This window comes from Bos javanicus, chromosome 3 (genome assembly GCF_032452875.1).
Source record: "Bos javanicus breed banteng chromosome 3, ARS-OSU_banteng_1.0, whole genome shotgun sequence".
NCBI lineage: Eukaryota > Metazoa > Chordata > Mammalia > Artiodactyla > Bovidae > Bos > Bos javanicus.
In genome coordinates this window covers 26131414-26158881 of record NC_083870.1, presented here as the reverse complement: position 1 = coordinate 26158881, position 27468 = coordinate 26131414, and the positions used below count along the sequence as shown (strand labels likewise).

General features: G+C 38.8%; 1 protein-coding gene across 5 annotated transcripts in view; it reads left to right on the top strand.

The window, feature by feature from the left end:
• The first annotated feature begins 441 nt into the window (after positions 1 to 441).
• The window catches only part of MAN1A2 (mannosidase alpha class 1A member 2), a 181947-nt gene continuing 154920 nt past the window's right edge, over positions 442 to 27468 (top strand). Inside the window, exon 1 of one of the 5 annotated variants that reach the window (XM_061409740.1) lies at positions 442 to 1584. In XM_061409740.1, coding sequence (XP_061265724.1) covers positions 1283 to 1584 — 302 coding nt within the window. In that variant the 5' untranslated portion in view covers positions 442 to 1282. The remainder of the gene's footprint in view (positions 1585 to 27468) is intronic. The other 4 variants (XM_061409756.1, XM_061409749.1, XM_061409765.1 and 1 more) reach the window with 4 other exon arrangements.

Here is a 27468-nt window from a genome sequence, read left to right as displayed (position 1 = left end):
CCAACGGTGAAAGCCCCCGGTGGCTCCGCGCCTTCGGGGCCCAGAGTGCCACAGGGCGAGGACCGGGCCGCAGCCCCGCACCGCGTGGACGCGCTGCCTCTCCCGCAGCCGCCGCCACCGCCAGAAAGAGCAGCTGCGAACGACCCGAGGCTGCGCGGCGGAGGCCCCCAAGGCCCCTGGCGGTCGGGGAGGAAGGAGACGGAACTGACCTCTGCCCGCCTGAGGCGCGGCTGCTCCCGCGCGCCCGGGGCCGCCGCCGCCCCCGGGCTGAGGGAGGAATGAGCAGGCGCCTGCCCCGGGCTCTCGGACCTGAGGGCCGCGGCTCGGCTGCTTCTTACGCCTCCGGTCTGCGGAGGCTCGGTCGCCGGGCCCGGGTGCGGCGGGGTCAGCGGCGGCCTCTCTCGGGGAGTCGGCGCCGGGGTTAACTTAACCGGCCGCGGAGAGGAGGAGGAGCCGGGCGGGGGCGGTCGACGCACCTCCCCTCCCCCAGCACACGCCGGGGCTTCTCAGAGGCCGCGGAGGAGGAAGTTCCGCTCTCTGACAGACCCGAGCGGTAGCAACAGCGGCCGCGGCTGGGAGGGCGCAGGTATTTTGGACGCGAATGCCCTTCGCGCCGACTGTCGAGGGGGCAGCGTCGGAGCTGTCGCCTGCCCTCGGAGCCGGGGGACAGGGTCGCGAGGCGCGGGCGTAGGAGCCCTCTTTCCTGCTTTTCACCCAGCGTCGCTCTTTTGGCTTTTCACCCAGCGTAGCGCTGAGGCGGGAGACCCCTCCTCTCGGTTGGCCGACTTCCGAAGAGCCCCTTGTTTTTCAAGCACTGAGATTAAGAAATTCTCCAATCGAAGCATCAGAGGAGCCCAAGTGAACCTTCTACAACTCTGGGATCACGTCAGTCACCCTTTTGGGGCGGGAGACCACGCTGGAGCATCTCCCTGAGGTGCGGGAATGGAAGAGCCCACCTTGCGTCCTTTCTGCGGTTTTGCTTGCCTCATCTACCCTTGGGAATGAAGAGGAGACTTGTAGTCACCCGGTGAGGTACCGAAAGCCAGATGGCAAAAGAAAATATCACAGGACTTAAACTAGTGATCGTTTTGGGGCCACACGCGTTTCTGCATGTAATTGAATGAGCGTGAAAGAGGTGCCCTATTGAAAAGCACAACAGTCCTTTAAGAGGAGAAAAATTGAATTTCCCCATTTTTGCCAAGATTCCGAAGACTGTTCAATGTATCGTACGTTTGATATAAGATGAGAACTTTATAAAATATTTTGCCCAAGAGCTTAAACGATGACTACCCCAGCGCTGCTGCCCCTCTCTGGACGAAGGATACCACCTCTGAACCTGGGGCCGCCTTCCTTCCCGCATCACAGGGCTACCTTGAGACTTTCTGAGAAGTTTATCCTCCTCCTTATTCTAAGTGCCTTCATCACCCTGTGTTTTGGAGCATTCTTCTTTCTTCCAGACTCTTCAAAACACAAACGCTTTGATCTGGGTTTGGAAGATGTGTTAATTCCTCATGTAGATGCCGGCAAAGGGGCGAAACACTCTGGAATCTTCCTGATCCATGGACCAGATGAACATAGACACAGGTTTGTTTATTTCAGAAGTTCTGGTATTAACGTTTGGCAGAGCGAGGTATGGTTTATTGCATCAGATCTGTTATTTTTTGGCAGTAAAATGTAGCTTTCCCTGAGTTGTGAGAGCTGTATTGTGATTTCACAACTAGTTAAATAGAGAACCACAAACTGGAAGGACTCCAGAGCCCCATCCAACGTCCAGCTCCTTCCTTTGATGTAGGAGGAACATTTGTGTTCAGGGGTGTTGGGTCTGATGTGAACAGTTGGGAGTGGAGGTATGAAAACTTAACTTGAAGAAATAGTGAAATAGGCCGTGCCTTCATTTATTAAGAAGGTGTTGCTTTATGTCATTGTGCCACCCTGTGAAATAGATCCGTGGAATCCTGACATGCTACGGATTTGTTGTCTCTCAAAGGGCCCTCGTTCTCTGGCTGGTAGTTAACCTCAGTAGTGAAGCTTAAGCATTTTAGTAGGACAAGCGCAGGTACAGTAGATGTATTTTGGTGCTCTGTGTGCAATCAGTTAAGTTAAAGGTCTCACTGAATCTTAAGTCACTCACTTTCTGAGTCTTGTAGACAAGATTTGGTTATGTTTTTAAATATAATTTTGTTCTCACCTTCCCCCCCCCCCCCCCACAATGTGGAAGGTAGTGTTTATCAAGTAACTCTTGAAATTTGCTTAATTTAAAGGGTTCACATTCTTTCCAGTCACTAAATCTGAAGTGAGCTCTTGGGAGAATATATCCAAATTAGGATAAAATGGGAGCTCTAGCTCTCTTTAAATCTTTTATTATATCAAAAGAAGAATCTGGGAAAGTAGTTTGCTTTCTTTAAACCTACAGTTTTGTTTTGTTCTTTTTTCCCCTGCTCCATCTTTCCCCCTTCTGCTCTATTTCTTAAATTAATTTTTGAGTATGTTTTAAATTAAAAAAAAAAAGGCTTATATTCTGTTCTCAATTGATGTTAGTTTTAACTTTTCCTCAAGCACAAAGTTTTTGAAAAACCTTGTGTTCAAATGTTATCCAAAATTAAATACTTTAGGAATATGTACTGTTGTAATGAGAGCTGATTTTTCCTTTTTCTCAGTCTAGTTCTTTGCTTGCTGTTTCTTTGACTTTTGGCTGAACCTTATGGAGTAGTTACTTCTAAAATTATTTCATACCATTCGTCTGTAGCCAAATTAATTTGAAATTTTTGCCATCATCTTCAACTTTTGTACTCTTTTCATTTGTTTATTTTCTCCTTTGCTGTTTGTGACTTGGAGAAAAATCTGATGTGATCTGTGAAATACGTTGCTGAAAAATTAACACTGAAAGTACTGCTTTCCTTGAAAACCTTATTTCCCATGTAATTATAATGATGTTTTTTTTTAAAGATGGTAAAACTGACTTCAGAGTTCTTTGAAGCCACAAATTAACATTATTTAACTCTCTTGTAGTTATTTGTCATATACTTAACAGTTTCCTTTATAGTTTAAATTGGTTTAAAAGTTAAGAAATGTGGCACATTCTAGTTTAAAAATGTTCACATAGAAAAATTCTGTTAAGTGGAGTTTAAATTTCAAATTTGAATGAAAATACATATATGTGCAATATGTGCGTTTTTTCCACATCTTAAAAACTATTTAAATCTGTTAAAACAAGAACTCTTAAATTTATATAGCCCTTGAATACATATGCTTTTTGTTTTGCTGTACAAAACTGTTGGATTTCTGAGTTTGGAGTGAGAGATTGGTTATTGAGTTCTCTTAATAAGGTATGGCGAGTGAGCCATATCTTAGGTTTTGGATAGTAAGAGTCTGGACGACAAATCATTTATATGAGACACTTATTCAAATCTGTTTGGTTCTTGAGTTTTGGAAAGCACGAATTGGAATAGAGTTCAGGTCTTAAAGGATCCCTTTATTATCTCTGAGCATATTTTATGTGGTAGTTTATTTTTATATTGATTGTCACCATATCTGAAAACAGTGTATAGTTATAAGTAATTTTTTAAATTTGAGCAACAAAATACATTCCAAATAATATATCATTCAAATAATCAGATTTCAATGTAAAATATGAAACATTAATGTATAAACATTAGCGTTGTTGTTCAGTGACTTGGTTGTGTCCAACTCTTGGCCACCCCATGGACTACAGCACCAGGTTTTTCTGTGACTGTCTCCAACAGTTTGCTCAAACTCATGTCCGTTGAGTTGATGATGCCATCCAACCATCTCATCCTCTGTCTGTTAAAATGATGTCTCTCTGAATTAACATTAACATATTCAAAAGTAATTCAGGAAGAGGACTTTTTTTTTTTTTTTAAATGCTTTAAGGTTAACAATCATTTAATGTATTAACATTTTCACTTATAAGGAAGATGACATTTTTTTAACAGATACTTTTGGTACTAAGTTCATGCCTATTTTGGATGTGGTCAAAGGATCATCTTTCTTAGTTGAGAAAATACAAATGATGATTTATCTTAATTTTGTGTGTGTGGAGAAGAGTGTAGGATAGAGGGATGAGGAGCCTTACTTTAATGGAGAAGTAATGAGAAATAAATCTTGGCCATTATTTCTTATTCACAGTATTTAGCGGATACTTGTTGAATTGGCTTTTCTTGATTACTTAAGTTTAGTGTAGTAGTTTGGTGCTTAAGCTCTGGAGTCAGACTGCATGGATTCATACCCTACTTTTTCATTGATTAGATATGTGATTTGGAACAGATTTTCAAACTCTGTGCCTTAGTTGCTTCCTCTGGATTACAGATTGTTATATTGAACGAGATTTAGTGCATGCAAAGTGCTCAGTGTAGTTCCTAGCATTTAGTAAATGCTCAGTAAATAGTAACAATTATTAATAATTATATTTTGAGTATTTTAATTCTGAGTCTACTTACATGTACCTTTAAATATTGTACATGTTTCTGAAAAGTTGGGTGCAGATTAATTCTTAAAAGTGCACCAGAACCTTATTATCTAAAGGAATATTTTATCATCAAATTATTTAGCAATAAATGTGTATTGCATGTCTGCTGTGTATTGGGCCCTGCTTTTATGGCACTTCCCACCTAGGGGGAGGGGAGGGAAGGGATGACAAACATTAAATGAACAAATTTATTTTTTGGGTGTGATGAGTGTTACGAGATAGATTCAGTGTTGTCAGAGCATAGAATGATGTGAGTTAGCCTGTGGAGTGGGGGACAGGCAGTGGGAGCAGGGAAGGCTTTTTGAGGAAACAACTGCTCAGAAGCATACAAGTAGGAGATTGCTAAGTCAGGTAGAGTTGTGGGGGAAAAAAAGATCAAAGCAGAGAATATGACATATGTGAGAGCCCTCAGTAGTATTACTGTCGAACCCAAGTTCATGTGCCTGATGCACAATGAGGCCGAACAAACGTTAAGAGTTTGCAGTGGAGAAAAGTTTACTGCAAGGGCCAAGCGAAGAGGATGGGGCAACTCATGCTCCAAAGACTCAAACTGCCTGGTAATTTTCAGGGAAGAGTTTTATAGGCAAAAGTGCTGGGGAGAGGGCTGCAGGTTGTGTGACTTCCTCTTAATCTGTTGGTGGTGAGGTAACAGGGTGGTGTTCTAGGAATCTGTCATCAGCCTTCTGATTCCAACCAATTAGGGTTGGAGCCAGAACATGCTTGTGTTCAGCCTGAAGATACCGTCTTCCACCTGGATGGAGGCCCTACTTCCTGTCAGAACTGGGAGATTTGTGTCATATTATGCACCTCCCTGAGGAGGATCACTGCTGTGTTGTTTCTTTCTGCTGTTCCCTCACTTCCCTGGTTAGTAACTGAATCTGCCCTGTGGACTTAGGAAAGGTCATGGAGGTGAAAAGCCTTTTTCCTACAAACAAGGAATGGGACACTGAAAAGGGTTTTGTGCCCTGGAGGGCTGTGCAGGATCCTGGTTGGTTTCAGCATTGTTGAGGATCTGAGAAATACTTAGTGTGGCTCGTGTGGCTCATATAGAGATTAGTGGTGTGGGGCTAGGTGAGGAGTCATATTCGGCTTCCTTATTGTTTGAAAAGTTTGAATGAGTTGCCAGCATTGACATATGAGGGAAATTTCACACAAAGTCTGGATTTCGAATTTCTCTTGAAAAAGTAGAGGATATAGCAATATCCAAGTCTGTATTTTCAGATGGCAATGCTCAGCTGGATCCAGGCAGCTGCTGCTCCCTCTAGAGGGGCATTGGCTCCTCATTTTGTGCCACTCAGTTAAGTTGCCAGATAAGTAAATTTAATGAATCAATATTTAACCTGGTTGTTGTTGAGTTCGGAATCCCTAGGCAGAATTCTGTAGTTTTTAGTCAAGTATTCTGATCTTGAGTACTGTGGGAAGTCATTGAAGAGTTTTCTTTGAAGCAAGGGACTGTTATTGTCAGTCAGTATTTAAAAAATATAAACAGTCACTTTGGTTACAGTGTAAACACTGGGTTGAAGGGGAACAGGAGGAAGTGTAGTGAAATCAGTTAGGAGAGCATAAGTCACAGAGAATATTGGCTTAGACCACAGTGGTGAAAGTGGAGGAGAGAAATTAGTGGAGAAAAGCACTTGATTCAAGAGACATTCAAACTGTTAAGTTGTGTGGAAATTGGTGGTTGGTTGAGTATGGAGTCTAAAGGAGGAGGAGGAGGTAGTCTCAGGTAACTGTTTCTAAGTGACATGGTTGTGGATTGCTAAGAAATATATACTATATTTAACTAATACTTTATATAATTGATATTACATGAATTTAAGATAAAGTGTTTTCCTGAGAAAACCTATGTGTTCCCTCCCATTAAATGGTTCATAAATAATACAGAGTTTTCAAACAATATATACTTTGCAGATGATAATGACATAGAATGTATCATTTGATGTTCATGATACATGTTTAGCATCTGTGATTTTAGTCATATTTAGCATCTGTGATTTTAAAGTAACCAAAACATTTAGCTAGTGGTTATAGTATACATGAAATATTATAAATACACACAGATATACATAAAGTATCATGTTCATAATTTGTGTACATAACAGGCCCATCTAATAAGAATTTTACTTATTAATTTTCACTTTTGACACTGACATTTGTTTTATATGTTGGCATTATATAAATGGGCTTTGTGTTTTTATTTTCTGAAATATTTATTTGAACTACCAATAAATTTCATCCTCCAGTCAAAATTTGCAAGTATAAATTGAATTCTTGGGGTTGGGTGTATGTTAACTTCTGATAGTTTGCTCAAAAGGAAAGATTTGGAGTCAGAAGGACTTAAAGTTGCATCTTGGTTTTACTAACTAGCTGTGTGACATTGTACTAGACAGAATCACTTTAAACCTGTGTGACATTGTACTAGACAGAATCACTTTAAACCTGTGTTGGACAATATCGTAGTCACTAGAGTCCTTTTGAATGTGACATGTGGCTAGTCCAGATTGTAGCATGCTGTAATGAGAGTTCCTCAAGTTTTTCATGTTATGTTTGTATTTTTGGCTTGATTCACTTTTCTTTTCTGTTGCAGGAGTAGAGATTTTATATCTCACCATTATGAGTTTAGCTTTCTTAGTACCTTTTCTCATCTCATCTCCCATGCCTCCTCTCCCTGCATCCTGTTCTTTATTTAGGGCTTACTGCTTCTGTTTTAGAGAGGTTGCACATTTATTTTATCCTGTATGTCCTCTGGGTTTTCCCTTGTAATATATTTCCCTAATTGTCTTGTGGTTATTTTTCCTACTTCCTTTTTTTTTGGCTGTTGTTCGGTCACTCAGTCGTGTCTGACTCCTGGAGACCCCGTGGACTGCAGCATGCCAGGCTTCCCTGTCTATCATCAAATCCCGGATCTTGTTCACACTTATGTCCATTGAATCGGTGAAGCCATCCAACCATCTTGTCTCCTCCTTCTGCCTTCAATCTTTCCCAGCATTAGGGTCTTCTCTAATGAATCGGCTCTTCACATCAGGTGGCCAAAGTATTGGAGCTTCAGCTTCAGCATCAGTCCTTCCAGTGAATATTCAAGATTGATTTTCTATAGGATTGACTGGTTGGATCTCATTGCAGTCCAAGGGACTCTCAAGAATCTACTCTCAAGAATCTTTTGAATCTGCAGTTCAAAAGCAGCAATTCTTCGGCGTTCACCTTCTTTATGGTCCATCCATGTGTGACTACTGGAAAAACTTTAGCTTTGGCTATTTGGACCTTTGTTGGCAAAGTAATGTCTCTGCTTTTTAATATGCTGTCTAGGTTTGACATAGCTTTTCTTTCAAGGAGCAAGCGTCTTTTAATTTCATGGCTGCAGTCACCATCTGCAGTGATTTTGGAGCCCAAGAAAATAGTCTGTCACTGTTTGCGTTGTTTCCCCATGTATTTGCCATGAAATGATGGGACTGGGTGCCATGATCTTCATTTTTTAATTGTTGAGTTATAAGCCAGCTTTTTCACTCTCCTCTTTCATTTTCATCAAGAGGCTGTTTAGTTCCTCTTTGCTTTCTGTCATAAGGGTGGCATATCTGCATATCTAAGGTTATTGATATTTCTTCTGGCAATCTTAATTCCAGCTTCTGCTTCATCCAGCCTGGCATTTCACATGATGTACTCTGCATATAAGTTAAATAAGCAAGGTGACAATATATAGCCTTGACGTGTTCTTTTTCCACTTTGGAACCAGTCCGTTGTTCCGTGTCCTGTTCTAACTGTTGCTTCTTGAGCTGCATACAGGTTTCTCAGGAGGCAGGTCAGGTGGTCTGGTATTGCCATCTCTTGAAGAATTTTCCACAGTTGTGATCCACACAGTCAAAGGCTTTAGCATAGTCAATGAAGCAGAAGTACATGTTCTTCTGGAATTCTCTTGGTTTTTCTGTGATCCAGTGGATGTTGGCAATTTGATCTCTGGTTCTTCTGTCTTTCCTAAATCCAGCTTGAACATGTGGAAGTTCATGGTTCACGTATTGTTGAAGCCTGGCTTGGATAATTTTGAGCATTCCTTTTACTAGCGTGTGAGATGAGTGCAATTGTGCAGTAATTTGAACTTTCTTTGGCAGTGCCTTTCCTTGGGATTGGAATGAATTCTGACCTTTCCCAGTCCTGTGGCCAGTGGCAGAATTTTCTAAATTTGCTGGCATATTGAATGTAACACTTTAACAGCATCCAGCATCGTCTCTTAGGATTTCAAGTAGCTCAGCTGGAATTCCATCACCTCCACTAGCTTTGTTTGTAGTGATGCTTCCTAAGGCCCACTTCCCTTTACTCAGATGTGAATAAGGTAAGATCAGTTTATACCGGACATTTATCAATAATCTGTGGTATAGATGTCTTTGATGCTTTTTTTTTTGGATCTGCTTATATATTGAGTGAATACTTGTTTGAGCTCCATAGTTGGAGGACAGAGTGATTTATATAGCTTTCAGTCTCTTTTCTTCTGTTCTAATATCTTTAGTCCTCTCAACTTGTAGCACTAGAGTAGATTTCACAATTTTGGGTACAGTTGACATCATAGACAGCTACTGAAATTCTTCTTGTTCTCTTACCAGCTAGAATACAGTGTTTCATTCTGTTTCCCCTATCCTCCAGGAGTTGTTCTCTGATATAGCCTAGCTAGGTAGATAATAAGGGAAGAATTGGGAAGATACTGTGGGGAAGGCAAGTTGAACAGTGCTCTGACGACATGAAGGTTTCTATCCCATTTTATGATTAGGTCTCTGTGATAAGTTACAGTTGGGGTAGTGTAGTTTGGACATTTTTTGTTTAATGAGTAAGATATGGTTATAAATTACTGAAAAATTCTTCCAGATTCTGACATAATGGCTCTTATTTCTTTGATAGCCTGAGTTTTATTCTCTTCTGCATCTTTCCTAAGTATTAATAGTATACTGTATTTTGGGGCTGCTTACCAGATGACATTTGTGTACTCTTATTTAGAATCTAATTTTGATCCTAAGCAAAGTGACAGTGACTTTGCTTTTACATTATAAAATCACTGTTATAAAATGAGTATGTTTTTCATTTTTCTCAGAAATGAAAAAAGAACTAGTATGGTGTGATTAAAATGCAGAATGCCAAGGTGTAAGTCCTGATTTTCATGTTGGTCAGCATGTACTAGAAATTGCTTGCTGTTCAGTGCCCCAGAAGTTGAATGTTAATAAGTAAGCATTATTTATTAGATGAAGTTAAATGTTTTAAGGAAATAAAATTTGTTCAAATATAGTTTATTTGCTTTAAGCTGTAATAACCATTCCAAAATTTCTTTTGGGTTTTATAACAAGTGTTTTAGGCTTATGAAATGTTTATTTACTCTTATTTATTAATATTTCTTTTGATTTTTCTTACTAATGGATCAAACATACAATCTCAGAATATTCCTTCCATATTATGAATATTTACATAGACTTATGTAGCTTATGTAGCATCTATAATATTAATATGTAGTCTAAGATTAGATTTTGTCATTATTTAATATTATAAATCTGTGCTTGAATTACTTTGATTTGCCTTTAATTTTATTTTGTAATAGTGCTCTCTGATCTGCAGCTTTCTGGTTAATATTAATTTACCCATTAACATCTGAGATTGCCAACACCCAAGAATGAGCGACTTTCACTTTCACAGACAAATTTATTCCTTTACTGTTCCTGCCTTTGGGTTGTCTTTTTCCCATGTACTTTTATCTTTCTCCTATATTGTCTGTGATTGCATGTTTACAGTCATTTGCTTACTTGTTGCTCCCAACAGAACATGGGTTCCTTGTGAACAGATGATTGTCTTTTAATTATTTTTGTCTCTCCAATGCTTAATGTTCATTTGACCCTTAATGAAAGTGTATATATATTAAAAAATTTGAATTGTAGTTGATTTACAGTGTTGTATTAGTTTAGTTCCTGGTGTACAGCAAAGTGATTCAGTTATATATATATATATTCTTTTCTATTATGGTTTATTACAGTATATTGAATATAGGTCCCTGTGCTAGACAGTAGGGACATTTTGTTTATCTATTTTATATATAGTAGTTTGTATCTGCTAATCCCAAACGGTAAGTTTGTTTTCCATGTCTGTGAGTCTGTTTCTGTTTCATATATAAGTTCATTTGTATCATATTTTAGATTCCACATATAAGTGATATCATATCTTTCTCTTTCTGACTTACTTCACTTGGTATGATAGTCTCTAGGTCCATCCATGTTGCTGCAAATGGCATTATTTCACTGTATTTTATGGGTTAATAATATTCCACTATGAAAATATACAACATCTTTTTTATCCATTCATCTTTTGATGGACAGTTTAGGTTGGCTCCATGTTTGGCTGTTGTAAACAGTGGTATTGTGAACGTAGGGGTCCATGTATCTTTTCAAGTTAGAATTTATACATGCCTAGGAACGGGATTGCTGAATCATATGGCAGCTCTAATTTTAGTTTTTTAAGGAACCTCCATACTGTTCTTCATAATGGCTGCATCAGTTTACATACCCACTGACAGGACAGGAAGTTTCCCTTTTCTCTCTTTCTAACATTTGTTATTTGTAGATTTTTAAATGAGGTGGTACATCATTGTAGTTTTGATTTGCATTTCTCTAATAATTAGTGATGTTGAGCTTTTTTCGTATGTCTGTTGGCATCTATATGTCTTGGAGAAATGCCTGTTTAGGTCATCAACCCATTTTTTGATTGGGTTGTTAGAATTCTGAGTTATATAAGCTGTTTGTATATTTTGAGATTGAAGCCCTTGTCCATTGCATCATATGCAAATATTTCTCCTAGTCAGTAGGTTGTCTTTTTGTTTTGTTGAAGGTTTCCTTTGCTCTGCAAAAGTTTGTTAGTTTGATTGGGTCTCCTTTATTTTTGCTTTTATTTCTATCGCCTTGGGAGACTGACTTAAGAAAACTTTGCTACAATTTATGTCAGAAAATGCTTTGCCTGTGTTCTTTTATAGGAGTTTTATGGTATTATGTGTTATGTTTAAGTCTTTAAGCCATTTTGAGTTTGTATAGTGTGAAGATGCGTTCAAACTTCATTGATTTACATGCAGTTGTACATCTTTTCCAGTATCGCTTCCTGAAGAGACTATCTTCTCTGTTGTATTTTCTTGTCTCATTTGTTGAAAATTAATTGACCAGAGGTTTATTTCTGTGGGTTTATTTCTGGGCTTTCTATTCTGTTCCATTGATCCATATGTCTGTTTTTTGTGCCAGTACCGTGCTTTTTTCCCACCTTTTTGGCCACGCCACCTGGCATGTGGGATCTTAGTTCCCTAATCAGGGATTGAACCCTGCCACGGCAGTAAAAACACTGAGTCCTAACCACTGGACTGCCAGGAAATTTCCAAATCCACACTGTTTTGATTGCTGTAGTTTTGTAGTATTGTTGGAAGTCTAGGAGACGTATGCTTCCAGCTTTATTCTTTTCTTTAGGATTGCCTTGGCAATTCTGGGTCTTTTATGGTTCCATATAGATTTTAGGATTATTTGTTCTAGTTCCATGAAAAAGTCATGGATAATTTGATCAGATCAGATCAGTCGCTCAGTCGTGTCCGACTCTTTGTGACCCCATGAATCACAACACGCCAGGCCTCCCTATCCATCACCAACTCCCGGAGTTCACTGAGACTCACGTCCATCGAGTCAGTGATGCCATCCAGCCATAGGGATCATATTAAATCTGTAGATTGCTTTGGGTAGTATGGCCATTAGTTAAAATGGCCATACTACCCAATTCTACTACTACTACTCAATTCATACTACTAATTCTTCCAATCCAAAAGCATAGGATAGTTTTCTATCTTTTAAAATCATCTTCAGTTGCCTTTATCAGTGTTTTATAGTTCTCAGCATATAAATCTTTCTCCAGTTTGGTCAGGCTTACTTCTAAGTGTGTGTGTGTGTGTGTGTGTGTGTGTGTGTATATATGTATATATATATATATATGTATATGTGCAGTTTTAAAAGGTATTGGTTTTTAATTTTTCTTTCTGATATTTCATTGTTAGTATAAAGAAACTGATTTCTATATATTAATGTTGCATCCTGTTCCCTTGCTGAATTTATTAGTGCTAGTAGTTTTATTGTTGAGTCTTTAAGATTTTCTGTATATAGTGTCATCTTATCTGCATATAATGACAATTTTACCTGTTGTCTTCCCATTTGGATACCTTTCTTTCTTTTTATTGTATGATTGCTATGACTAGGACTTCTGATACTAGAAGTGGGCATCTTTGTTTTATCCGGAATTTTAGCAGGAAGGCTTTCAGCTTTTCACTATTGAATATTATGTTAACTGTAGATTTGTCATAGAAGAAAGTGTTAGTCGCTCAGTCATGTCTGATTCTCCAGACAAGAATACTGGAGTGGGTTGTCATCTCCTTCTCCAGGGGATCTTCCCGACCCAGGGATCAAACCCAGGTCTCCTGCATTGCAAGCAAATTCTTTACCATCTGAGCTCCCAGGGAAGTCTAGATTTGTCATAAATACGCTGAGAATGTATTAATAAATGCTGTTATGTTGAGATACACTTTCTTTATACTCACTTTGGTAAGAGTTTTTATTCATAAATGGATGTTGAATTTAACAAATGCTTTTTCTGCATCTGTTGAGATGACCATGTGATTTTTGTCTTTTCTTTTATTGATATGGTGTATCATGTTGTTTGATTTGTGTATTTTGCACCATCTTCATGACCCTGGGATGAATCCAGTGTGTTCATGGTGTATGATCTTTTTATGTCTTACTGAATTTGGTTTGCTAATATTTTGTTGAGAATTTTTGCATCTATATTCATCAAGGATACTGTCCTATAGTTTTTTTTCTTGGTGTTGCTTTGTCAGGTTTTGGTATCAGGATGATGATGGTGGCCACATAGAATGACTGTGGGAGTGTTTCCTCCTCTTCAGTCAGGAAGTAGAGAAGGATCAGTATAAGTTCTTCTTTGTATGTTTGGTAGAATTCCCCATTGAAGCCATCCAGAATAGTATGTATCTTGAATAAATGATGTCCATGGCGAGGTGACGAATTCTGCAAAAGGAGATATAAACAATGTAAGACAATATTGAGAGATAAGATGCAAAAGTAGGATGAATAATGTCTTAAAGTGAAGACAATGTTTAATAGAGGCCCTTTATTAAAAATAATTAAAAAAAACTTGCAAATTATTCACTTTGGCCCTCTCTAGAAAATACTTATCCATACACATGTATCTAAGTTATTTTGGATGCCCTTACATTGAATTTTTCCTTCTTTAGGAAAAAAAGAGAAAATAATAGTATGTGATGAATATTTTCACACATTTAGCATTTATTCTTTACATCAGACCTGTAAGTTAGGTATTACTAACCTTATTTTTACAGATATAGTGATCATGACAGTGTTGGAAGTTGGTATCACAGAAACTAAACATCTATATGAAATCTATAGTACATGGTAAACATTGATTTAATTGATTAACTGGGCAAATGTTATGTTTACTATTGTTTGAAAGTTATGAAAAGTATTTAAATTATGGTTTAGGCTGGCTAGGTAAATCATTTTGCTCTTTTATTTTTCATAACTGTGCATGTTCTGTCAGAAAAGTTTATTTAGATTACCATTAAATTTTTGCTGGAATTTTTTCCTTTTAGAACACAGTTAAAATAAAGCATGGATGAAGATTTATATACAGATTGGCTTTTAGGATTTATTATAAAGGGAAAATCTCCTTTAAAGGCATTCATTCCAATATCTATCTCGGAATTTTGTGTAGTCCAGAACGAAGACATCATTGTATATTTAAAAGGGCAGTGGGCTCAGTGTTAAGAGATAGGGGCTCTAGTTTCAGTGTTGTCCTTACTTACTGGATGTATTTCTTTGAGCTCTTTAACTTCTTTGTGCCTTGTTTATCAAATGAAGGAATTGATTGAACCTTCAAAGATTCCTTCCAGCTCATGCATATGAAATACCAGTAATTTTATGAAGTGGGGACCGAAGAATGCGTAGTAATTTAGTTCAAGGCATGACAAATACTTTGAAAATAAGGTGCATTCTGAGTAGGAATTAGTGTTATTTCTATCTATAAAAATTAAGGTTTGAAAAATAATTTTATAAAGGTCTAATTCATTTATAGATATTATGGTTATTTTTATAATGAAATGTGTGCCAGTTTAAAGAGTGTAAATGACTGAAATGGTGTTTTTATGCATTATTTCGCATAAGTTTAAAAGTATAACTTACTGAACATTTTTTTACACCAGCCTGAAGGTAATTGGTGTATTTACAAAAGTATTTCCAGATGTCATTTTTGAGCTCAGTTAACAGTTACATATAAAGTTTTATATAACCATTTAATTTGTTATATAAAACTTTAGGATAGATTCTATGGAAGGCAAGAGTTCTTGAATAATTCAGGCCTCAGATCCTGTAGGGCTCTTATTACCCCAGTGCAGAATTTTCTTTGAGATAATAATTTCCTAACCTTAATGTGGAAAGATGCCATTGAAAGTGTCTGTTCTTTTGTCTTCCATATCAATAGGAACTTTAGAGATAAGTTATATAGTTTTAAAAAAGAAAGGATATGATGTAATCTGGTGCAAAGAAAAACATGTGTCTCGTTTTTCTTTTTACTTTTTGACATTTACATATTTATGGTATCAACTGCTATTACTTGTGCAGATCTCTTGGCCTCTCCCTAGTGATACCATATTACATTTATTCAGCAAGCGGTTTTTTTTAAGTATTTAGGATGCACCAAGCATTATACTAAGTATTGGGGTTCAGTTCAGTTCAGTTCAGTCGCTCAGTCGTGTCCGACTCATAGCGACCCCATGAATCGCAGCACGCCAGGCCTCCCTGTCCATCACCAACTCCCAGAGTTCACTCAAACTCATGTCAGTCGAGTTGGTGATGCCATCCAGCCATCTCATCCTCTGTCGTCCCCTTCTCCTGCCCCCAATCTCTCCCAGCATCAGAGTCTTTTCCAATGAGTCAACTCTTCGCAGAGGTGGCCAAAGTCCTGGAGTTTCAGCTTTAGCATCATTCCTTCCAAAGAACACTCAGGACTGATCTCTTTCAGAATGGACTGGTTGGATCTCCTTGCAGTCCAAGGAACTCTCAAGAGTCTTCTCCAACACCACAGTTCAAAAGCATCAATTCTTTGGTGCTCAGCTTTCTTTACAGTCCAACTCTCACATCCGTACATGACTACTAGAAAAACCATAGCCTTGACTAGACGGACCTTTGTTGGCAAAGTAATGTCTCTGCTTTTGAATATGCTGTCTAGGTTAGTCATAACTTTTCTTCCAAGGAGTAAGTGTCTTTTAATTTCATGGCTACAATCACCATCTGCAGTGATTTTGGAGCCCCCCAAAATAAAATCTGACACTGTTTCCATTGTTTCCCCATCTATTTCCCATGAAGTGATGGGACCAGATGCCATGATCTTAGTTTACTGAATGTTGAGCTTTAAGCCAACTTTTTCACTCTCTTCTTTCACTTTCATCAAGAGGCTTTTGAGTTCCTCTTCACTTTCTGCCATAAGGGTGGTGTCATCTGCATATCTGAGGTTATTGAGATTTCTCCCTGCAATCTTGATTCCAGCTTGTGCTTCTTACCGCCCAGCATTTCTCATGATGTACTCTGCATAGAAGTTAAATAAACAGGGTGACAATATACAACCTTGACGTATTCCTTTTCCTATTTGGAACCAGTCTGTTGTTCCATGTCCCGTTCTAACTGTTGCTTCCTGACCTGAATACAGGTTTCTCAAGAGGCAGGTCAGGTGGTCTGGTATTCCCATCTCTTTCAGAATTTTCCACAGTTTCTTGTGATCCACACAGTCAAAGGCTTTGGCATAGTCAATAAAACAGAAATATTGGGGTTATTGGAGAATATTATAGAAGATAAACTTTTAGTTGGACACTACTGAAAATGTTCAACCTGAGATTCACATCTTAACATTGTCTTCAAGCATAAATTATCTCTGGAGTGAGATTCTAGGGATCTTAAGATACTTTTTCACCTAGGTGAGGCTCAGGTATGCATTTAGGTCATTGTTATTTTTTGAGAGTTCAGATAAGTAGTTGTCTTTTTTCCTTTCTTTTTTCTCCTAATGAACATTTGTGTCATTAATTTATGCATTTCTGGCATATGGACTGGGTTATCTGGAAGTGAGGTGAAGTGTTCTGAAGCTTTTTTCAGTAAGGAACCAGACCCTGTCATCTAAAAAAGTATGCCAATCATTGTGCTAAATTGAGATCTCATACAATTATATATCTTCAGGTATCTAAAACTGTATATATATAGCTGTATAGAGTTATATTCATAAGTCTATTTAAAATGTTTATGTATGTACATGACTTCTTCCATTACTTTGCAGTAAGGTGGCATCTGATATAAAGTTTATATCTTTTTGGTGTGTATAATAAATATAAATTATTTTTCTATTAATTTGTGATGCTGTTAATCAACATTTACCTTTTCATGAGCTGGGGTTTTTTTTCCTCTACTTAAAAAGATTGTTTATATCGAGGGGCAGTGTATATTGAGCAGGGTGGCTCCACTTGCACTTACACTGTTGGTGAAGGTGTAAAGTAATAGAATTTTTGTAATGAACAATTTAGTAATCAATTAATTTAATAAATACCAATCAATTTAAAGTACATATTCTTTGATTTAGAAATTCTTCTGAGAACTAATCCTAGTAAATCTTTACATCAGTGCACAAAGAAATGTTTAAGAATGTCCCTGGAAGCTGTAACAGGACATATGGTGAACGATCCAAATGTCTGTCCTCAGGGAATTGGTTAAATAAAAAATCATGTATCCCAAGGATTTCCCTGGTGGTCCGGTGGCTGGGATTCTGTGCTCCCAATGCGGGGGTCCAGGGTTTGATCCTTGGTCAGGGAACTATAATAGATCCCACATGCTGCAATTAAGAGATCACATGCTACAACTAAAAAATCCTGAGCACTGCAACTAAGATCCAGCAACCCCAATAAGTAAATAAACAAATACTAAAAAAAAAAATAAATAAAAAGATAATAAAAGATAATGTATCCCAGAGTATACAGAGTTCTTTTTTTCTTTAAACCCCCATGGATCTTTCTGATTACTCCCTAAAGTAACCACCATTTGAAGTCTTACAGTATGTTTTGATATCAGGTATAAGTCCTCTCATTCTTTTTTGTTTGTTTGTTATAAGCATACATAAAAGTCTTTTAACAGCTAACATTGTCACTGTAGCCACTGTTTCACATCTTGACATTTTTCTGTTTTAGCTGAAGATTACCCTTCTTGAGATAAACCTCTATTCTGAGTTTTGATACTGTCTTTCTCAATACATGGTTTTATAATTATGCTCCATATATATTGATATGTTATATATACAAACAATTGTAAAATATATAATTATATTCTGCATGCTCTTAAACATTGTATATCTCCTTCAGCAAATTTTTTTAATTCAACATTTAAAAAATGATTTATATATATTATCATATCGGGCTCTGGTTCAATTATTCACTTAGATATTCTATTGTATGACTAAACCTCAGATTATTTACATATGCCCCTGTTGATAGATTTTTTTTTTTATGTTAATTCCGTATTCTAACTGCAGAAGCATTCTTGTACATGTGTACTTGGGCACATGTGTTTTTTCCTCCAAGGTAAAAGCTTAGTAATATAATTATTGAGTTGTAAATTATATGCATCATTGACTGCATGTTTTGCTGCTAAGTTAGTCTCTAAAGGGCTTGTACCAATTTACCTCCCACTTGCATCTTTGTAAACCATGGCTTTGTTAAATTTTAGAAATCTTTAGCAATTTGATACAAATTTTAGTTTTTATTTCTTGATTACTAGTAAGATGGAATTTTTTTAAAACATATTTATTGATTGCTTGAGTTTCCTAGTCTTTGAGTTGCTTGTTCACTTTTTTGGCCAATTTTTCTTTGAGATTGTTCTTTTTCTTACTCATTTGTAGGAATTATTTATATATTCTAGATGAATTCTTCATTACTTATATGCATTAAAGATAAATTCTTGCAATGGATGTCTGATTTTCATGCTTTGTTTATTTTTATACTCCAGTTTTATAGAAGTTTTAAATTTTAATGCAGTTGATATTTTTCCTTTATGATATTTTGCTTTTTGGATTTTTATGTAGTTAGTGTCGTGTCCAACTCTTTGTGACTCCATGGACTGCAACACGCCAGGCTTCCCTGTCCTTCATCATCTCCCAGAGCTTGCTCAAACTCATGTCCATTGAGTCAATGATGCCATCCAACCATCTCATTGATAATAATTTTTCATATTATTATCCTTGTTTCTGGTTTCTCTATGTCCTTCTGTATATTTGTTTAACTAGCATAGCATTCTGTTTAAATAATAGAAACCAACCTGGCTGCATACTAGGAGGTAAGGAGCTGGCGAGCAAGTGAAGCTTCATCTGGGACTCCCTATTGCTTTTTGCATTACCACCTGAACCATCCTTCCCCCTCACCCCTGCACTGCCCCAGTCCATGGAAAAATTGTCTTCCATGGAGGAGCCTGGGTGCCGCAGTCCCTGATGCCAAAAAGATTGGGGACTGCATTTAAGAGGCTGCCTTTGCTCCATCGTGTATTCTTGCCTCTTTTGTCAAAGATAAGGTGCCCATAGGTATGTGGGTTTATCTCTGGGCTTTATATCTTGTTCCTTTGGTCTATATTTCTGTTTCTGTGTCAAAATACAATATTGTCTTTATGACTGTAGCTTTGTAGTGTACCCTGAAGTCAGAAAGATTGATTCCTCCAGCTCTGTTTTTCATCTCAAGAATGCTTTGGGTATTAGGAGTCTTCTGTGTTTCCATCAGGTATTCTCTTTTCAATTAGAAATTCTTTAATGGCTTGCTTTGCCCTTCAGTTGCAAAACAAACTTTATTCATGGTTGAACTTTTCTTCTCTGGTTTTCTTACCATGCCCAGTCTGTTCTACACTACTGCACCTTCTCCACTCTGCACACTATATTCTAGTGGTCATACCAACTTATTTCCTAACTGATATATTGTTTTGTTTCTTCTTTGTACACTATCACTTCTATCTAGTATGCCCTTGTTTTCTTGCTCTGCCTGGCAAATTTGCTTTTTTCTCCTTTTAATTTCTATTTGAAGAGTATGCCTTTCTAATGCTGTTTTCCTATGTAAATCTATTTTCAAGTCATGCTCATGTTGTTGTTCAGTCGCTCAGTCACGTCTGACTCTTTGTGACCCCATGGACTGCAGCACCCCAGGCTCCTCTGTTCTCCACTATCTCCTGGAGTTTGCTCAAATTCATGTCCATTGAGTTGGTGATGCTGTCTAACCATCTCATCCTCTGCTGCTCCCTTCTCCTTTTACTTCAGTCTTTCCTGGCATCAGAGTCTTTTCCAGTGGGTTGGCTCTTTGCATCAGGTGGCCAAAGTATTGGAGCTTTAGCAATAGCCCTTCCAATGAATATTCAGGATTGATTTCCTTCAGGATTGACTGATTTGATCTCCTTGCAATCCAGGGGACTCTCAAGAGTCTTCTCCAGCACCACGATTTCAAAGCATCAATTCTTTGGCGCTCAGCCTTCTTTATGATCCAACTCTCACATCTATGCATGACTACTGGACCATAGTTTTGACTATATGGACCTTTATTGGCAAAGTGATGTCTCTGTTTTTAATACACTGTCTATGTTTGTCATAGCTTTTCTTCCAAGGAGCAAGCATCTTTTAATTTGATGGCTGCAGCCTCTCTCCACAGTGATTTTGGAGTTCAAGATGTTAAAATCTGTTGCTGCTTTCACTTTTTACCCTTCTATTTGCCATGAAGTGATGGAACCGGATGACGTGATATTCATGTTTTGAATGTTGAGTTTTAAGCCAGCTTTTTCACTCTCCTTTTCACCCTCTTCAAGAGGCTTTTTAGTTCTTCTTCACTTTCTTCACACCTTAGGTTGTTGATATTTCTCCTGGCAATCTTGATTCCTACTTGTGATTCATCCCGCCTGGCATTTTGCATAATGTATTCTGCATATAACTTAAATAAGTAGGGTGATAATATACAGCCTTGTCTTACTCCTTTCTCAAATTTGAACCAGTCAGTTGTTCCATGTCTGGTTTTAGCTGTTGCTTCTTGACCCACATACAGGTTTCTCAGGTGATTAGATAAGGTGGTTTGGTAGTCCCATCTCTTGAAGAATTTTCCAGTTTGTTATGATCCACACAGTCAAAGGCTTTAGGGTAGTCAATGAAGCATACGTAGATGTTTTTCTGGAATTCCCTTGCTTTCTCAGCGATCCAATAAACATTGGCAATTTGATCTGTGGTTTCTCTGCCTCTTCTAAACCCAGCTTGTACATCTGGAAGTTCTTAGTTCATGTACTGCTGAAGCCTTGTTTGAAGGATTTTGAGCATAACCTTGTTGGCATGTAAAATGAGCACATTTGTACAGTAGTTTGAAATGTGTTCAGTTCAGTTCAGTCACTCAGTCGTGTCCGAGTCTTTGCAACCCCATGAACTGCAGCACGCCAGGCCTTCCTGTCCATCACCAACTCCCGGAGTCCACCCAGACCCATGTCCATTGAGTCTGCGATGCCATCCAACCATCTCATCCTCTGTTGTCCCCTTCTCTTCCTGCTCTCAATCTTTCCTAGCATCAGGGTCTTTTCCAATGAGTCAGCTCTTCGCATCAGATGGCCAAAGTATTGGAGTTTCAGCTTCACCATCAGTCCTTCCAATGAACACCCAGGATTGGTCTCCTTTAGGATTGACTGGTTGGATCTCCCTGCAGTCCAAGGGTCTCTCAAGAGTCTTCTCCAACACCACAGTTCAAAAGCATCAATTCTTCTGCACTCAGCTTTCTTTATAGTCCAACTCTCACATCCATACATGACCCCAAACAGTTTCCTTTTTATCTTTGTGTCTTAGTGTTTTCCTATTAAGATGGAGAACAGTGTTAAGTATAGGGTGCCTCATAAATTGGTGTGAGGACTAAATAAGGTAATCTTGTATAGGGAAAGAAAAAATAAAAACAAAACGAGACAACAACCTAAAAAAATGCAAACCTAATATTATTTATGGCATATTAAAAAGTGATTTAACTCTTACACATAGGATATAATTGAAAAAGTAATTTCAAATCTCATGCAAACTTGCAGATATAAGATTAGATATTTTTTGGAAATCTTTGAAGGTACCCATAGTTAGCCATTCTGCAAAGTTTGAGGGCACAGTCCTGCACAAGACTACCCTTACTTCTGATACCACCTAAAATTTCAGGGGACTCCAAAGCCACCCTCAGGTTTGATAATTTGCTAGGACTCCCAAAACTCACTAAAAGTTATCCATTATAGTGAAGGGATGGAGTTTAAAATCAGCCAAGGGAAAGAAGCACATAGCATATATTCCAGGAAGGTTCCAGATGTAGAGCTTCTAGTGTCCTCTTCTTATAAAGTCAGGACATCAAGTTGTGACAGTGTGTATTGTCACCCAGGTAAGCTCATGTGAGCTTTGGTGTCCAGAGTTTTTGAGGAATGAGTAACTGATTGCCTCCATGAATGAGCAACTTAGTCTCCATGTTGGCTGATACTTTATGATGCAGAACCTCACCCTAAGTTGTTTTGTTGGACTTATTTTGTTTTTTTTTTAGTATGGCTAGCCCCCACCCTGAGACTGTTGGATGTGGCCAACCCCACCCTAAAAGCTGGTGTGGCCAGTACCCACCATAAATAAACAAGGACACATGTATGAAGTAGACAGATTACTTCCCATAAAGTGGCCAGACTTGTCTTAGGACAATGCAGAATTCTTTACTACACGGAAAGATATAAGGCACTGATGAAAAGCAAGAGACAAATGGAAGTTCACCATGATTATCTGTTGAAGATATCAAAGTTACAAAAAAAAAAAAATCTTAAAAAGATGTAAGTAAAAGGTCATTCAGGTGAAAATAAACATCTAGAAATTTGATCCAACTGATGAAATTTAAAATCTAGAAATTTCGGCACTAAAGTAAAATTTGAGGAGCCTCTTGAAAATGAAATTGAAATGAGGACAGATTACCTCAAGATGGTGGAGTGAAAGGACATGCGCTCACTCCTTATAAGAACACTGGAATCACAACTAACTGCTGAACAGTCATCAACAAAGTCAATTCTGGAACCTGCCAGAAAAAATACCCTACACCCAAAGTCAAAGGAGAAATCACAGTACGACGGTTGGAGGGGCATAATTGTGATAAAATCAAATCACATACCCACTGGATGAGCAGCCTACAAACTGGAGAACAATTGCAGCACAGAAGTTCTATTGGAATAAAAGTTCTGAGCCCTATGCCAGGCTGTCCAGTGTGGGGGTATCTGGCAACAGGAGGAAGAGTCCCTAGAGAATCTGGCTTTGAAGTTTAGTTGCAAGACTTCCTCAGGACAGGGGGTGGGGGGAGGGAGACAGAAACTCTGCTCTTGGAGGGCACACACAAAGTCCTGTGTGCACCAGGACCCAGGGGAAAAAAGCTGTGACTCCATACAAGACTGAGCCAGACCTACCTCACCTCAGAGGTGAGGGGTATCTGGTGGCTCATTGCTGGGACAAATACACTGGTGGCAGCAGGTCTGGGAATTACTCATTCATGTGGCCCCTCTAGAGGCCACCATTAGCCTCACTAAACAGCCTGTAGGCTCCAGTGCTGGGACACCTCAGGACAGACAATGAACAGGGAGGGAACACTGCCCCATCCATCAACAGATAAGCACATTAAAGTTTTACTTAGCACAGCCATGCCCACCAAAGGGATAGGGCCAAGCTCTAGGGTACCACCAGTCCCACCCATTAGGAAGCTTGTACAAGCCTACAAGATAGCCTCATCTACCAGAGGGCAAACAGTAGAAGCAAGGAGAAGTACAGTCTTACAGCTTGTGAAACAAAAACCACAATCACAGAAACTTAAGACAAAATGTAATGGTAGAGGATTATGTCCCAGTTGAAGGAATCAGATAATAGCCTAGAAAAACAACCAAGTGAAGTGGAGATAGGCAACCTTTCAGGAAAAAAATTGAGAATAATGATAGGGAAGATGATCCAGTCTCGGACAAAGAATGGAGTCAAGGATTGAGAAGATGCAAGAAATGTTTAACAAAGACCTACAAGAACTAAAAAAAGGTGTTTTTATTCCAACCCCAAAGAAAGGCTATGCCAAAAAATGTTCAAACTACCACACAATTGCACTCATCCCACACGCTAGCAAAATAATGCTCAAAATTCTCCAAGCTGGGCCTCAAAGTATGTGAACCGTGAACTTCCAGATGTTCAAGCTAGATTTAGAAAAGAGGAACCAGAGATCAAATTGCCAACATCCATTGGATCATTGAAAAAGCATGAGAGTTCCAGAAAAACATCTGCTTTATTGACTACGCCAAAGCCTTTGACTGTGTGGATCACAACAAACTGTGGAAAATTCTAAAAGAGATGGGAATACCAGACCACCCGACCTGCCTCCTGAGAAATCTGTATGCAGTTCAAGAAGCAACAGTTAGAACTGGATATGGAAGAAGACACCGGTTCCAAATTGGGAAAAGAATATTGTCACTCTGCTTATTCAATTTATATGCAGAGTACATCATGTGAAATGCTGGGCTGGATGAAGCACAAGCTGTAATGAAGATTGCCGGGGGAAATATCAATAACCTCAGGTATGCGGATGACATTACCCTTTGGCAAATAGAAAAGAACTAAAGAGCCTCTTGATGAAAGTTAAAGAGGAGAGTCAAAAAGTTCGCTTAAAACTCAACATTCACAAAATGAAGATCATGGCATCTGGTCACATCACTTAGCAGATAGATAGGGAGACAGTGGAAACACTGACAGACTATTTTTTTGGGCTCCAAAATCACTGCAGATGATGACTGAAGTCAAGAAATTAAAAGACACTTGCTCCTTAGAAGAAAAGCTATGACCAACCTAGACAGCATATTAAAAGGCAGAGACGTTACTTGGCCGACAAAAGTCCATCTAGTCAAACTAGTCAAAGCTATGCTTTTTCTAGTAGTCATGTATTGATGTGAGAGTTGGACTATAAAGAAAGCTGAGCACCAAAGAATTGATGCTCTTGAACTGTGGTGTTGGAGAAGACTCTTGAGAGTCCCTTGGACTGCAAGGATATCAAACCAGTCAGTCCTCAAGGAAATCAGTCCTGAATATTCATTTGAGAGACTGATGCTGAAGCTGAAACTTTAATACTTTGGTCACCTGATCCGAATTGACTTAATTTGATAAGACCCTGATGCTGGGAAATATTGAAGGCAGGAAGAGAAGGGGATGACAGAGGATGAGACAGTTGGATGGTATCGTTGACTTGATGGACATGAGTTTGAGCAAGCTTTGGGAGTTGGTGATAGGGAAGCCAGGCGTGCTGCAGTCCTTGGGGTCACAGAGTTGGACATGACTGAAGGACTGAACTGAAAAAGAACTACAGAACGAACAGAGATAAACAATACAGTAATTGAAATGGAAAATACACTAGAAGGATTCAACAGTAGAATAACTTAAGCAGAAGAACAGATAATTGACCTGGAAGACAGAATGTTGGAAATCACTGCTGAGGAACAGAATAACAAAAAGAATGAAAAGAAATGAAGACAGTATAAATGACCTCTGGGACAACATTAAATGTACTACCATTTGCATTATAGGAGTCCCAAAAGGAGAGGAGAGAGAGAAAGGATCTGAGAAAATATTTGAAGAGAAAATAGCTGAAAATTCACTTCCCTAACAAGGTCTTCCCTGGTAGCTCAGCTGGTAAATAATCTGCCTCCAATGCAGGAGACCCTGGTTCAATTCCTGGGTTAGGAAGATCCCCTAGAGAAGAGATAAGCTACCCACTCCAGTATTCTTGGGCTTCTCTGGTGGCTCAGATGGTAAAGAATTCGCCTGCAATGTGGGAGACTTGGATTTGATCCCTGGGTTGGGAAGACCCCCTGGAGGAGGGCAAGGCAACCCAGTCCAGTATTCTTGCCTATAGAAATCTCATGGACAGAGGAGCCTGGTGGGCTACAGTCCATGGGGTTGTGAAGAGTCGTACATGATTGAGTGACTAAGCACAGCACAACATTTCAAAGGAAACAATCACCCAAGTTCAGAAGGTACAGAGGGTCCCAGGTAGGATAAACCTAAGGAGGAACATGCCAAGAGACACATAGTAATCACATTGACAAAAATTAAAGACAAATTTAAAATAATAAAAGCAAGGAAGGAAAAACAACAACATACAAAGGAACTCCCATAAGGTTTTCAGTCGATTTCTGTCCTGAAACTGCAGGCCAGAAGGAAGTGGCTCAATGTATTTAAATGATGAAAATGAAGAACCTACAATCAAGAATACTCTACCCAGTAAGGCTCTCATCCAGATTTAATATAGAAATCAAAAACTTTCAGGTAACAGGAGATGAGGTAGCTCACCACCAACAAAATCACCTTTGCTGAAAATGCTAAAGGAACTCTTTAGCAGGAAAGAGACCAGCAACTTAAAACAGCCTTGTGCTACATATATAGATTGCTATATCAAAACCTCACATAAACAGCAAACCCAAAAACTATATATACACAAAAACAGAGATGAAAAGATTTGATATAATTAATGGCTTACATTTGTATAGAAAATGACAATTTACTAAGTCCTTATACTTACCTTGGATATCACTAGCCAAATGTTCAGTTCAGTCGCTCAATTGTCTCCGACTCTTTGTGACCCTATGAACCGTAGCACGCCAGGCCTCCCTGTCCATCACCAACTCCCATAGTCTACCCAAACTCATGTCCATTGAGTTGGTGATGCCATCCAACCATCTCATCCTCTGTCATCCCCTTCCCCTCCTGCCCTCAATCTTTCCCAGCATCAGAGTCTTTTCAAAAGAGTCAGTTCTTCACATCAGGTGGCCAAAGTATTGGAGTTTCAGCTTCAACATTAGTCCTTCCCATGAACACCCTTTAAGATGGACTTGTTGGATCTCCTTGCAGTCCAAGGGACTCTCAAGAGTCTTCTCCAACACCACAGTTCAAAAGCATCAATTCTTCTGTGCTCAGCTTTCTTTATAGTCCAACTCTCACATCCATACATGACTACTGGAAAAACCATAGCCTTGACTAGACGGACTTTTGTTGACAAAGTAATGTCTCTGCTTTTGAATATGCTGTCTAGATTGGTCATAGCTTTCCTTCCAAGGAGTAAGCATCTTTTAATTTCATGGCTGCAATCACCATCTGCAATGATTTTGGAGCCCAGAAAAATAAAGTCAGCCACTGTTTCCACTGTTTCCCCATCTATTTCCCATGAAGTGATGGGACCGGATGCCATGATCTTCGTTTTCTGAACATTGAGCTTTCAGCCAATTTTTTTGCTCTCCTTCACTTTCATCAAGAGGCCCTTTAGTTCTTCTTGACTTTTTGCCAAATGTATTAGGTTAGTATTACCTGTCTTACTATCTTTATTGAGGAAAGTACTGGTCTTGGAGGTTTTTGAGTGACGTGTGTCAGGTTACAGAGTGAGTTGAGAGCAGAGATGGAACCAGAATCCTAGTCTCCTGACTTTTTGCTTAATTACTTTTACTGCAAGTACCTTTTTCCAACTGCAAAATGATTCTTCTTGGATATGTTCTCTAGGCCTAGGCACAATGTCTTCTGTTGGTAAGCAAGGGGAGAGGGATTGGAAAGCAGTTTGGTGGTACCTGTATATTTACCATAGTTATCTTATCTTTGGAAAAGAGAATGGCAACTCACTCCAGGATTCCTGCCTGGGAAATCCCATGGACAGAGGAGCCTGGTGGGCTACAGTCCATGAGGTCCCAAGAGTCAGACAGGCTGGAGCAACTATCACTATCTTATCTAAGATTTCATTCAGTGCTTATCTGCTGCTGATGCCCTCATCTGCCTGAGTCTCCTGAACAGATCAGCCCAGAATTATCCTTGGA